This window comes from Dromaius novaehollandiae, chromosome 2, assembly GCF_036370855.1.
Source record: "Dromaius novaehollandiae isolate bDroNov1 chromosome 2, bDroNov1.hap1, whole genome shotgun sequence".
Taxonomy (NCBI): Eukaryota; Metazoa; Chordata; class Aves; order Casuariiformes; family Dromaiidae; genus Dromaius; species Dromaius novaehollandiae.
The window spans coordinates 15,425,481-15,440,229 of record NC_088099.1 but is presented as its reverse complement, the minus strand read 5'-3'; the positions used below and the strand labels follow the sequence as shown (position 1 = coordinate 15,440,229).

Here is a 14,749-nt window from a genome sequence, read left to right as displayed (position 1 = left end):
CAAATCGTACTCAGGTGACCGGAGGAGCTGAAACTTCAAGAACATCAGCAAATATTGTGAACCTGACAATGAAATTGAAGGAACTGACAATCCTGAATCTGTACTTATGTGTGACTCTTAAACTATTTTGAACTCTTTTAAATGCAGTGATAATGGTTGTGGCTTAAATATCTTTTGGGGGAGAAGTAAGTTTGTTGCTTCTTGTGAATAGGATTCTCTTCTAAAAGTTCCAAGAGTGTATTTCTGCTCTTAACAAGGACAATGCTAATTTTAAAAGGAATTAACAATTAACCTCTCTGGGGAATTTGATTTTGTATGAATATTTAATTATGATCAACCCTAAGATTGCATGATATGAGTTGATATGGGGAAAATATTTTTTTTTATATTTTTGACCACATAGGAAAAATCATTGTTCTTTGTTTCCTTTCCTTTTTTTTTTTTTTTTTTTTAACATAAGTATCAGACTACTTACAGTTTTTATAAAACTTGAAAAAATACTGTTGACCTAAACTTACTCCCTAACTAAGGAAAGGAAGAAGAATATGAGTGTCAGGAATTGTTCTTCCTTTGTCCAGATATCCTCCTTTTTTTTTTTCTTTTTTTTTTTAATTGGGGGGAGTTGTTAAATGTAAATTTTTAAAATAACTTTCTTTTTTTTAGTGTTTGAAACCACAGGATTCTCTGTTAGACTAACAGGAGCTATCAGTCTTTTTTTTTTTTCTTTCTTTTCTTTCTTGTATTAAAACTATTTTTGGACCATTGATTATCCATGGAGGAAGCATAGAAAACGTGTGGAACATTGCTTTTTCTATCAGACCCAAATGGCATGTACTATAAAACAGGTTTTATATTTGTGAAAGTCAGAATTAATGTTAAACAGATTTTATTGTACAATTGCTTTTTAAGCAGAGAGAGAGAGCCAGGAGTCCTTTCTGACAATGTTTATTTTAAAAAGGGAGATGTGTTTTAGCATGTTACGCATCTTTTTCTATTGCCTAATTTCTCTTTTCTTTTTATGTTTAGTTGCTATAGCTCAAGGTGGTGCAATCCAGATTTCTAATCCAGCCTCCGATGGTGTCCAGGGACTGCAGACATTAACAATGACAAATTCAGGAGCTTCTCAGCCAGGTGCTACCATTGTGCAATATGCAGCACAATCACCTGATGGCACACAACAGTTTTTTGTTCCTGGAAGCCAAGTTGTTGTTCAAGGTATATTTTATTAGTCTACTGTATTTTAGATTATTTCTTATAAAAAAACCACCTTTTCCTAAAGGGCTTTTTGTGTTCATATTATTGCAATATTAAATAAAGTATTTGTGCATAAAAAGATGACAGACGATTAGCCTTAGGAGGAGAATGAGTTTCTTTGCTCAGTAAAGCAGCTACTTCTTTTGATTAAAAAAGCTATAAAGAGGAAATGACAGGATGAAATCACTTTCTGCTTTGAATTCTGTTGTCCAGGCTTTGTAAGACATGTTTAATTGTAGTAAAGGTGCTGTTACAGTTTAAACTGAGATGCTGAGGCTGCATAATTGCATCTCATTTAGTATATGAAACTAATTTGATTTTTCAGTGGTTTATCAGTGTTCATAGAACATGAATTCTGAAGTTATTTGGGCAGCAATAAGGAAATATTTAGGGCAGATTTTCCTTCCAGCTAATGACTCTTGCAGTTATTAGGAAGGATTGGATATGAGATCCTTGCTTGAAGCCAGTCTTCACGCAGAAGAGACCTTTGTAAGCCCTATAAAAATGTATACATGTGAATTGAACTGTGAATGGTGAATTCTTAAACCTTACTGTAGATTATGCAGAGTTTTTTTCCTTCCTCTGATGAGGCAGATTGAGAGCCAAAAGTATCTTGGATTCTTATCAAGACAAGGGAAAGTAAGGTTGGGATTAGGCTTATACTGAGGAAAGCCATGGGAAATGGGAAAGAGATTTCTGCATGGAGACCCTAAACTAATAGCTACCTTGGAGGATAGTGTTTTGGGTTTTTTTTAATCCCTTTCTTTTTTTTTTTTTTTTTAATGTCAATGCAGAGAAGTACAGTGGGAGGTCTGGATGAGGGCTTGCTCTTAAGCCAGAACAGCTATCTTAAATAGACTTTGAGAACAGCTGAGAGCCTCTGAATATGTATTCATGGAGGGGGTGAGAGTCATCAACTAAATGTAGCCACAGATATCTGAGCTAGTTGGTAGAGTCCAGGTTGAGGCTTATTTTGCCCTAATATAGGCGTTCGAAATAGATTCTGTCTTAAAGCGCCTGTTTCTGTGTTTGCTGTAAAGAAAGCCCAGGATATAAATTAAGACTAATACCATGAAGATACTTGAACTTCTTGAGGCAATGCTAAATAATAATACCACACTTCAGTTCTTATATTGCCTCTAGTTAATTCTTTGCTGAAATATGTTGTCTTTTTAAGACTTTTCAGGAGCATTCCAAGGAAGCTCTAAGACTATGATGTGAAAAGCTCTAAAACAAAAAGTTAGTTTCCATCCTGCAGAGAGTACATTAAAGTTTTAAGTAAAGTGAGTAGTAATCATAAAAACTACTGTAAATATCCTACACATTGTTATGAATACATTTAGCAAAGCAAATTTCACACTCTGGTTGTGGTGCATGTATTTTTAGTAGAAATCTGATATAACATATAAACATATATTTCTTTAAAAAATTGGAGAGCTTCTCAGTCTCTCTAGTTGGCTGCAGTATTTAATAACTGCTTCATTCTCAAGACCTCCTGGGGGCAGTGGAAAGTAGTTCCTCAGTTGTTTCCTAAAACGTCACCAGCCTGTTAAGAAGCACAGAACTTGGAGACCCTGTCTGGCAGCTTTCCAGGGGATTTTAGTTGACTGGCCCTCCTTTATGCACCCCTCTTACAGGGTTCTCAAGGCTGTTCTCTACCCCTCCCCCCCCTTATTCAGCAGCTTGACTACTTGATGGGATATAGTTTGTTAGGTGTCTTGCCTGCAATTAAAACTTTCAAAGTAGATTTGGAGACAGTTACTGAATACTTGCTCTGTCTTGTTTCTGGAAGTGTCTAGGTCCTTTTCACTGAGTTGATGTTCTCTGTCCATGCTCTGAGAAGTTGGCTTTAACTGGAAATCTGAATTCTCTTCAGTGGTTCTCTCTGTTCTTTTGGTCCAAAGTCCAGTGCTGTAGTCATGTTCATAGTTGTTGACACAGAAAAATACTACATAAAACATAAAGTAAATAGTAAATGAGCATGAACTCGGAGATAATTGAAAGGTGTAAGATTTCAACTAAATAATGACTCTCTTGATACTGAAAAATCCTTTGAAAAAATATTAAAAAAAAAAAAAGAAGAAGAAGAAGAAGAAAAAAGTGAAAGCACCTGAAAATGTTTGTTTCTCTGCACTTAGAGGTAAGGCAGATCTCTTTGGAGTGAGACAATAGAATTAATTGTATACAGAAGTCTCTAAGTCCTTATTATTAGAGGTCAGGTGGTCTGAGTGGATATGTTAGAAAGTCTGTAGGAATATAGTTGTGATTTATGTACACTTTGTAGTTAGCTGTACACCTCATACCATGACAGCACAGATTATAATAGGAAAGCCACATTCTGCTTAGTAGTCTTTCCACTTATATATTTTATAGTGAGTCTAAGTAGGCAGTATATAAACTTCATTTGTAATAATCACAGAAGTAAAATAAAAACAGAAAAGTTAACAAATATTAGCCCTAGTGTGGAAAAAAATCTGTCTCAAACTTTCAGATAGAATTTTGTATTTTATATTTTTTCTGAAGTATTTGCTGGTGAATCTTACGTAATAATGGATGGCATCACATAAACCCCGTGCTTGCTATTTTTTGATAACCTCTGGTAGAGAAAGGGTTAATATAAAAAGGCCAAAGATGTTGATCCAACTGAGTGATCTTTCATTGGCTACAAGTTTACATTCATAGGCAAAATAAGAGGCAGTTCTGATATCTTGATAGTATCCTAATGCAGATTAAGGGCTTCTTTGCTAGCTGGAGAAAAAGGAATTGTGTTTAAATATTAGAGAAAATGATAGTGCAGAGAAGTCGCATCAAAATTATTCTGTTGGGATCTATGTGTGTTTTTATAATGCAGTCAGTGATATGAACAGTGATATTTCAGAGATCTGTGGCTGTTATTTCCTACATGCTTAAGTTCTGCTCTTTTGCTGATATGACCCCAAAGTGGTCCTGTAATCACAGGAGCACTCTTTCTTTGCATTGATGCTTCCATTATTGCTTTCTTTGGCATAGTTTCATAATTGATGAATTAGCAGTCTAAATTAGTTTATTACAAACAAAGGCCTTGGATGTTGTTTACTATGCTGTATATACACAGCAGTGCCTGGACTGTTGATCTGAATTGGATTTCACTTAAGTTGGTGTAAATCAGGAATAACTCTGTTAAACCAAAGGTGGTGGTTTTTTTTTTTTTTTTCTTCTTCCCTACAAAGTAAGTCACCCAGCTCTCTTGGACCTATCTTGGAAAAGGAGGGGTTGAGGGAGAGGTTGCCCTTACCCAGAGCTGCTGTTCTGCCTGCTGTTTAATCTGAAACCACTGGCATTAGGTTGTCTTACTCAGTTGGAGCTTTCTTCACTCTTTTCTGAAGCTTTTAACTGAAGTCAAATTTTGTTTGTTTGTTTTCTGGGGAGCTTTAGTCTTTAAGACTTTGTTTGGTTTACCTATTTGTTAGAGCTTATTAAGCTTTCCTGTCTCATGCATCTGTCTTGCAGAGCCTTGCCTTTTAGTGGAACTGTTCCAACATTGACCAAAACAATTGCACATGTGTCTCTTAAAATCTTGCTATTTTATATGCAATCACAATTTTATCATTCTGATTCATTCATGAATTCTGGAGTCACTTTGTAATTTCTGTCAGACAGTGCTGTGAATCTTCAGGTCTGACTTTACAGCTAGCTCTGTGCTGAATGCTTTCTGTAATTTATGTATAATTCAGAGGAAAAGCACAAAGCCAGGCTTATAGACATATGAAAGAAGGTTTACGGGAGGAAGGAGTTCTTTGGGCTGCAGTTTCAGTGAGCTGTTCCAGTGACAGAGCATATTAATGACAGTGGTAGGCAAGTGAGGTCACTGTGATGTCAGTGCTCTTGCTTGTAATCCTGCACATGCTTGCTAGTTTGGAACAGTTCACGTTGAGCTCTGGGAGAGGAAGGGGAGAGTCGTGTGTGCAGAAGCTGATCATGGCTGTAACAGGAGATGAAACAGGTAAAAAGAAAAAAAAAAAGAAAAAGCTATTAGTCTTTTACATTACAATTTTGGATGTCTGAGCTTAGTATTTTTGATGTTTTCTTTTGAACTTGTTGCTGTAACTTTCATCTTCGAGAACTGGCATAAATAGGTCTGATTATAATTAGTCTGTGGGATATCAGTATAATTTTAACAGTTTTCTTTAAAAAAAAAAATCACTGATAGAGCATGCAACTTCTTGCACAAATTGATTCAGATAACTAATCTGTACTACTTGATGCAGGATTTTGCTCAAAAATCCACCAGTTTTCTTTTAAATCCTTTTTTTGTGGAGATGTATGTTGCTATGTTTATAATCATGTTTTTTCTTTTGTAAAAAAGGTGCTGCTTTTAGGTTTAGCAATAAACACTTCAGACTTGATAAGCTAAAACAGACTTAAGCATAGCTGTAAGGGGAAAGGTGTGCATTGTTTTAGTAGTATAAATAAACCCTTATGCTTTCATTGCTAGAAAAAATGGTGAATACAAACAGATCTGGAAGAGCAATAATTCTGAGTGTTGTAATGCCTGCTTGTTTTCTCCCACACTGTTAAAATGGTCTGTTCCTCAGCTAATTGAGTTCAAAAGGCTGACGTCACTAGATTTCCTGGAATCATGTTGCAGTAGGCAACTGGAAAAGTTAAACTCCAAACAAGATACACATTGACGTCAGCTCCAAGTCATGCTGTGATTTAGTCAGTTCCTTTCTGCTTCGTCAATCCCCTCTGGCAGATCTGTAATGTTCGCTGGCTTGCAGCCGGTACCTACGTCCTTCTTATTGCTGTTTCATATTTTTTCATTAATCCAAAGAGAAGTATCCTAAGTCCATGTTTCATGATTTTTATGCTGAAAGGAATTCATGCCTTGCTTAGCCGGTTTAGTGGGGAAGTTTAAAACCCTTTGATAAGCTAGTCCCACCATCATGACTCACAGGAGAGGAGAATAAATACACTAATACGTAGCAGGTATCAGATTTTTCTCCTGGCTAGTGGAAGAATTCAAGTGCAGGGGTGCTCTCTAGTGTTCAGCAAGTTGTTTTCCCCAAGAACCTGCTGATAGAAGGTGGTGGGTTTTTCTCAGAATTTACTGATTTTGTTAATTTCTCTGAGCTTAATTTGCAAGGGTAGTCATACTCTTCTGGATTTAGCTGTCCGAGTTTGGTTTTTTTCTTTCTTTTCTTGTTAGTAACTTTTATTTTTTAAGTCTGAACTCAAATCTTCAAGTTTTTTGGGTGACTTTTTTGCAATTTTAAGGAGAAAGAAACTGGCCTGGGGTGATGAATTAAGGGAGCAGGCTGTCTCCAGGTTTGTTGTGATTCTCAGCTTTCTTCTGTTGACTTGTGTGTTGGCTGCAGACTTGATGTGTTGCAAAAGCATAAGCCATGATAGCTATTGTAAAAAGTATTATGAATACTTCTAAACATGCCTTAAGACAAAAACATGCATGCAGTTTACCAATCTCATTTTTCTGTGGTTTTGTTCAAGAAAAAAAAATCACTGTCTGTAAATTACCTTTACAAAAGGTGACTAAAACTGCTGTTAACAGTCTCTGTCCTATGTCTCATTTGCAGGAATGCCTTTAAAACTCCATGGAGTTTCATTAGAAACAGACATTCTTTGTGATTTCAGAGGTCTGTCAGTGTGGATCAGGGTGGTGGGGCGTGTGTGGTTTCTTTCTTTTTCTTTCTCCCCTCTCCCACCCCCCACCCCCAGGATGCTGAATTGCAAGATACCATTTCCTGCAGCATATGGGTACAGTAATGGACTAGGACAGATTTTTTTTCTTTTTTTTCTTTTTTTTTTTGGTAGAGTATCCTTTCTGTTAAAGCCTGTTTCATCTCTCCCAATGTATTTTTCAGGGGAAACAACATTTTATTGTAGCTTTTTGAGATGCTCAAAAAATTTTGCAGAGTATTGCAAATGGCAATAATTTGCACTAATGTTATTTGTTCTATGATAAAGCACTTATTGTGGCACAGTTAAAAGATGCTTAGTCATTTTTTTTTACCACCTATGTCTGGGTTAGCTAGTCTTGTACGACCAAAACAGTTATTTGTCTCTCTTACCATACTTGTAGGTTTGTAAGTGAGCCAATTGTTACGCAGGGACAGACATTGTGGGAGCTGGGTCAAACTGTTCTTAAAACGTTGCTGCTTACAGTCGTGCTTGCTGATCCCAGCTGAGATAGGGACTCCGTTTTGTTGAGCCCTGTTGCAGGTACATGTGGCACTGAGTCCTCTTAATAGGAGCAACAATTAGTGCTATTGGCTAACGTGTGAGTGTAAATCAAGCAAAGATAACAAAGTAGTTGGTGACCCCAGGTTGAGGTGACCCTCTTTTCTCCTAACTTGGTCTACAGACTGCGTCATTTTACTTGGATTTCTGATTTGTTATAGCTAATGCAAGCTAAGATAACCTCTCTCTCTCTCTCTTTTTTTTTCAGTGAAAAGAGATAGAAAAAGGTAGTTCTTGCCGTAGAGTCTATAAATTTAGGTGATTTGGCTAACGTAAAGATGAGACTAAAGAATTTTTAATATTCTGTTTTTCTAAATAGTGAGCTGATGTATTGTCCTGTTGGCATAAGCGGGGCTGCTAACATAAGCAGTGAACTGACTCGAGGGTTAAGTAATTCTGTTATAGATATGCAAGAAGACGGAGACCTGAGTTCATGGCGTCTGCCTGTTTGTCCTCACAAGGCCATCGTCTGCTGATTCCTCTTCCCCTCCCCCCTCCCAAAAGGATTATCTTTACCCTAGGCTAGTTCAGTGGTCCAGTTCATCTTGTAATGCCACAAACACTTTTACCCACACAACCGAGAGAGGGGGGAGCTGCAAATTGTTTAAGCAGATAATGATTTCAGAACACATGTCTGTGGAGAACTGTAGTCTAAACACAGCTTGATCCTATTATTTCAATTTAATTAGTGAAGCACCTGCATGAAATTTTCGCAAAGAATAGTGTGAATAGTAATTTATTACTATGTTCAGGGTTTGGGGTTTTTTTTTTTCTCCTGTAGATGACTTTTGTCTCTTTACTGCTCTGTCCATTGGCCTCCTGATAGTGCTTTTGTTTATATTTTATCTTTCTAATTTTTTTCTGTTATTTGAGTATTGCTTTAAAGAATTAAAATACAAATTCTGTATAACATAGCAGACCCTGAAATTTGATCTTTTATATTCAGTTGCTTTAGTGAGGAAAGTTTAAGTTTTGTTCTGCAATAACTTGAAATATTTATGGAAATTAATAGGCAAGTACTTGATTATAATTTTAATCAGGATGCATTTTTTGTTAGATTTTTTTTTTCCCCCTATGTCACAAAGACCTGGATATACTTCCTTATGACTTTCACAATTGTATCTTAAAACTGAGGGTACATCTCCTAGGAACAAAGTATCCTAGAAATAAGTATAGAAACAAAGTGAGAGTATCAGAAGGATATTGTTTCCAAGTTGCATGTCTGATTTCAAATCTTCATTGAACTTGGGAAAGCTCAAAATTGGCAGGCTAAGGAGCTGAATCTGAATTTTTGGACTTCAGTTTACTCTGTAGCTACACGCCTTCCTGTGCAACAGCTACCACCTCCTCTTGCCGACTAATGCAGCAGCATCCTATTTGTGGGCCTCCTGCTCAAAGAACATATTTCTGTTCCCCATGACCATTTGTCTCTTCCTTTTGGCAGCAGTAGCTCTCACTTTTTCCTAAGGTTGCCAAGCAGATGCCATAAAGGAAGGAGAGTCAGTAAGGCCAGTACTGTTGCTGGCATAGGGAAGGGGAGATGGGTGGTTCCTGAAGCATCTGTTAGAGGACAGTGGTGGCATATAACCCTCAGTGGCTACAGCACCAGTAGGAGCCTCTTTTTGTGCAAGCAGGAAATAAATATGTGGATACTTTGACAGTATTTCTCAAACAGCTTTCCCTGTACTTTCTGAGAAGAGCTATGTGGAAGCTTTCACAGGCTTGATCTGGCTGGTGGGCTGCGGGCTAGAGCAAGGTGGATAGCTAATTTTACAGAGTAGAAATAAAAGCTGATGAGATAACAAATATGACATTACAGGCCTGTAAGATGTATTATCCAGGATCCTTATAACAAATCAACAGGCACCTGTTATTTCCAGGGAGACTTTTGCATAGTTCTTTTTTGCTGTAATATTTAAAATATGATTCTTTAATACAGCTGCCACTGGAGACATGCCAGCTTACCAAATTCGAACTCCCACCACTGCCTTACCTCAGGGAGTGGTAATGGCAGCCTCACCAGGGACTTTGCATAGCCCTCAGCAACTAGCAGAAGAGGCAACACGCAAGAGAGAACTGCGACTTATGAAAAATAGGTAAGACTATGTAACAATGAAGTCACTATTGCAAAAAACCAAAATACTCTAGTAAAGTTTTCTGCTTAAGATCATGAGCCACTGCCTATGGTTGAGGAAGGGAAGGCAAGAAATTCATTCTGTGTTGTCAGTCATCCCACATTCTTATATTACTGAGGAGCAGTGGCTGTTAATCAAACCTGGGAAGTTAGAGCTGTCCTCATCTCCATGGCTTTTTACTTCTGAGATACTATGATAATTCAAAAATCAGTATTAGTTTTCTCCGTTACTGTTCATCTTTGAGATGATCTAGAGATGTACTTGTTCTTGAACAAATTTTTTCACTTGATAGTAAAATGACTAGCATGGGATCTCATTAGCAGCTGCCCTTTAATAATGCTGTGAAGAAGACTTATCCTAGAATGGAATGATAGTTATGGAATTTCCTAAATAGCTGGCTGCTAGGATAAGTTACTGTGTAGTGCTACTTTGATTTAAACACGTGTGTCATTTAGCATAGTGCGTGAGGTGGCTATATATTTTCTAATTAGTTGGCATGGATTTTACTGTATGCAGTAAACATCTGTCTGTGCTTTTTTCTGACTGTTCTTAGAGGGCTTCTTTTATTAAATGCATAGCTTCTGCTGACATCAATGGGAGTTAGATTCAGGCCTTCTGGAAGAAATAGTCTGCTCTGCAGATGCATTAAATAGCCACTTGCGTTATGATTGAATTCATGGTATTGCTTTGCTCTCATGCCTGTCCTTACTTTAAATTATTCATAAGAATTGCTGCATTGTTGTGCCTCCCTTTTAGTTTCTTCTCTCTTCAGTTTTAACACTAGTGTCTAAGCCATCTCTCATATCACATGTTGGAAAGTTCCATTCTTGCAACTTAACAATTTATGTTTCGAAGTGTTAAAGGAGTGGTCTGTGTTCAGTACAGTCCAAGCCGATGCATTATCCTTTCCTCACTGTTTTTCTTGGTTCATCTGTGTATTAATTACATCATTGTTTTTGTTAGTATTGAATTTGTTTCAAGTTTTCAGTTGTTTTAAAATTTGCTGTTTAACCATGTTATTGCTTATGGCTGTTATGTGCTGTTCTGTTTGTGCAATCCAACAATTGGTGGTGGTTGCCATTATTATGGAACTGTAGGGATTGCAGGCAATTTAATTTATCCGGTCTTTGCCATATTGTGGCTGTTCCTGTAGTCATTTGCCTTGTATTGGTTCCAGGGAAGCTGCCAGAGAATGTCGCAGAAAGAAGAAAGAATATGTCAAATGTCTTGAAAATCGTGTGGCTGTGCTTGAAAACCAAAACAAGACTCTCATTGAGGAACTCAAGGCCCTCAAAGATCTTTATTGTCATAAAGCAGAATAACTGTCTTTCATTTGGACCTTGTTTATTACGAACTTTAATCAAGGCATGAGAGGAAGCAATTCTACAGGTTGCCATATGAACTTGAGAAAGAGACACTTGAGGCCCTTGTGGAACCCAGTTTTGCTTAGTGTTTTCAGACTGATTTGGGAGATGTTCCAAAATTTGGAATTCAGTCATAGTCTCCATACTCTGCTGAGCTTTCTAATAGCATGCAAATGGCTTTTTTGTTTGCACTTTTTACTTCTGCTTTTTGCAGGGAAGCTGCTAAAGAATGTCGACGTCGGAAGAAAGAATACATAAAATGTCTGGAGAGTCGTGTTGCAGTGCTAGAAGTTCAGAACAAGAAACTTATAGAGGAGCTTGAAACCCTAAAAGACATTTGCTCTTCCAAAACAGATTAGTAGAAATATTTATTTTACTGTGAACTGACTAAAATATGTCTGGTTACTTTATAAGGCAATACATGGCCAACATGAATTATGGCTTTCTGTCTGTGTCATTTATATTATATTCCAACTTCTAACATTCCTGAAATGCTTTCCTGCTTTTTGTCAATTCTTAGCTCTAATTTCAGGTTTTCCGTGCTGCTCCCTTCCACTTCTCAAGAAGCCAAATGTTAAAATGTGTAACAAAGTTAAAAAAGCGCATAATTTCTAAGAGCTGTTTCTTTGCCATATATTTACATTACTACTTTTTACATGTTACTGATAGTGTCCTGCACATACAAAATATTTTACAGTTGTTTTAATTGAATCATAAAGATAATGCATCCAGTAATACGAGAAAATCAAACTACTCAAGGTATCTCAGGAAAGAGTTTATAAAAGAATGTTATGATTACATGTATGTATTAGAATACTAGTCTACAAATGATTTTATGGCATATTTTTATATTAGTTGCTTTGTGGAAAAAAGTATTGTATTGCTGTCACAGAGTGCCATGGTTGAAGATAGTTTTTAATAGAACCATGTTGTTTAACCTGTGTATTGTCTGGTTTCATTTAAACCTCTGTTTATTTGAGATGCTTTAAAACCTATGAGAGTCTGGAAGGGGAGGGAGGAAAGAAAAGCACATATCAACTCATTGACATTATGTTAAGTATATTGTAAATACTTGAAAAAAGCTTTAGATATATCCTGCTATTTCCTTGAATTTTCTGTAGTCTGTGAAGTATTTATTAGAGGTTTATATATCAATATGTAATTTTACATCCTGAATACTTCATGTTCTAGATTCTGGACAACTGTGGATAGTTATCTATAGTGAAGGATGATGTTGTAGTCCTTTTCATGCTTTCTGCAAAGTGCCAAGAGGAAGTAAAGATTACTTAAAGAAGGAAGCTTTCCAATAATCAGTAAATAATCTGCTGATTCCCAGAGTTTCAGAATAACCTATAGGTGAGAGCTGAAGATATTTAAAAATAAACCCCTGCTTAAACCAGATTACAGTTCTGGTAAATTCATCATGTGCCAGCTTTCTGCTTTGAAGAAAAACAGGGCTTATACAAGATTGCTTCTGGGTATTTCTTCAATTCAGGAATGATCTAATTGATTTTTGTCCTGTATAGTCTATGAGCAGAGTATTTGGGAGCTTTGCTGTAACTAGCAACGCCATTGCCTTACTGATGTGTTGGTGAGAAAGAACTAGTTCCTGCTTAGTTGGCTTTAGAAGATAAGGGGAGGAGAAAAAGATGGAATCCTGCCCTCACTAAAGTTACTAAGACTTCTTTGCTGGATTTAAATTGAATTCACACTTAACTCAGTCTTCACTCTGACACTTTTTTTTTTAATCTAGTCGTCTGTCACTTTCCCAAATTATTTGAAATAAAATAATTTTTTTCAAATCGTTTTTGAAAAGCCCACAGGGTACCTAAGTGAAGCCATATTCATAAGAAGAGGTAGTCTCTTCTCTCCCTTCCTTACAACTGCATCAGTTCTTTTAAAAAGTTGCAGGTCCGTGCTGCAGTCTCTATAAACTGCAACAAAAATGTCCAGTGAATTGCTTGTTGTGGCTCTGTCACTGTAATCTGTTTTCTATTGCAGGTAGGCATTGCTCCTTACTCTCCAAGGAACTGGAAACTAAGTGGAGAGAAACCTGGGCGTGTGGTGGATGACTGTCCAGTGCAAACTTCTTTTATGGTTTCATCTTCTCTGTAGTATCTGTTAACTGTAGCTAGAAATTTTGACAGATGGCATCCTTGTCTGTTCCACATCTGTGCAGTCTACAGTCATTTCTTTGCTAATGTTTATTCAAGATTTGATTAATGTCTGTCTTTTATTTGAATAATTAATTCAGAGGAGGAGTGGGGGAAAAGAACCTAGTGTAGAGAAACTTAAATCCAAATGTTCTAAGTGTGTGTTTGGTTATTCTGGAAAACTCCATTTCATACATTTATTTGCAGCAAGGAAAAGCATCCTGCTTCAGAAAAGTCCACTGCATGAAACCTGGCTCATTTAGACTTAAGACTAGGAAAAAAAGAAATGTTTATGACCTGTTCTTCTTTCACTCTGAACAATGTGGCTTGGTATAGAATTAACATTGACGTAACTAGTAAAACACATTTGTGTATTTTAAAGTGAGAAGGAGTGAGTTCAAATAAGAACAAGGTACATGGCTGGTAAATTAGAACCAAGATGCATCTTGTGGTGAAGGAAATAACTTCGTTGAAGATGAGCAAAGGGCAGTCTGCATAAATGCCAAGAGTCTGTTGTCAAATTAATATGGGAAAAGTAGGTTACTTATAATAGTAAATCCAGTTCTGAATTGATTTGGGAGATGTACATTGAAAACTTTGTGAGAGCTTCCCTGTGATTAAATGAAGATGAGAGGGAGACCTCAATAAGGAAATAACACCAAAATAGTTATGTGCAACAGGACTGCTTGGAGCCTGGGTCTTTGCTGAAGCTCATGTTGGAGGATTAAAGTGATGGACAGGATATATGCTAGGATATATGAATTAATTTTAGATTATAAAGGAAACGTAATAAATCACATTAAGTGTTTCTTCAATTTAATTTTTCTCTTTAAACTTGCAGTGTAGTTACTAAGCCTTCACAAGTTTTAGGTCATAGTTTGAGACTCGCTTATAAGCCACTTTAGTGACATATAAGATACTTCTGAATGTATGTCAACATTAATATCCATAGTAGATGCATTTGTGCTGTGACTGAGAACAGAATTTTTATTGTGTGGATTCCCGTCTACCAAGCTTGCATTTGTGCCTGTATGTCCTGTGCTCTCTTGTGCTTCTCTTCAGGAGCTTCAAAAATGAAAATGGCTGGAACTATTCGTTGTTATTTCTTACTCCCTGTGCAATAAAACTAAAATTCATTGGGGTCTGAACTCTTAGCTGTCACAGATCCTGGGAGGTTACACTGACATGATTTTAGAAGCTGTATTGCCTGGTAGTCCAAGTGAAATTGTCTGTGTTTTTATAATGGCACCCACCCCTTGGATAGCAGGCCAATAAAAAATCAGTTTATAATGAGAATGTCAAACTGCAACCATAAGGTAAGTCTTAAGGTTTTTTATCTAAATTAGTTGCTGATCTTTTCCTGATGATATATTTTGATGGAAGAGAGGAAACTGCGTTCTGTAATTTTTTCCTTTCTCCTCGCTTTGTGACCACTTTTGGTTCACTCAAAGGCCAAACAATCTGTTTGTAGAGAATTACCAGGTGGATCAGTCACTGAACTCAAAACTTTTCCATCAGTGGCATTGGCTGACAGAGTTGTGCCTTTGATTGTCAAGGCTCATTTTTTGTGTGAATGGTGGATCTATTGCCTTCCCTAAAAACGTTT

General features: G+C 36.8%; 1 protein-coding gene across 5 annotated transcripts in view; it reads left to right on the top strand.

The window, feature by feature from the left end:
• The window catches only part of CREM (cAMP responsive element modulator), a 34,315-nt gene extending 20,024 nt beyond the window's left edge, over positions 1-14,291 (top strand). For 2 of the 5 annotated variants that reach the window (XM_064505787.1, XM_064505784.1), the window contains 3 exons: positions 1,027-1,215; positions 9,431-9,587; positions 11,205-11,927. In XM_064505787.1, coding sequence (XP_064361857.1) covers positions 1,027-1,215; positions 9,431-9,587; positions 11,205-11,349 — 491 coding nt within the window. In that variant the 3' untranslated portion in view covers positions 11,350-11,927. Of the gene's footprint in view, positions 1-1,026; positions 1,216-9,430; positions 9,588-10,803; positions 11,928-12,991 lie in introns of those variants that run through there. The other 3 variants (XM_064505786.1, XM_064505783.1, XM_064505785.1) reach the window with 2 other exon arrangements.
• Positions 14,292-14,749: the final 458 nt, after the last annotated feature.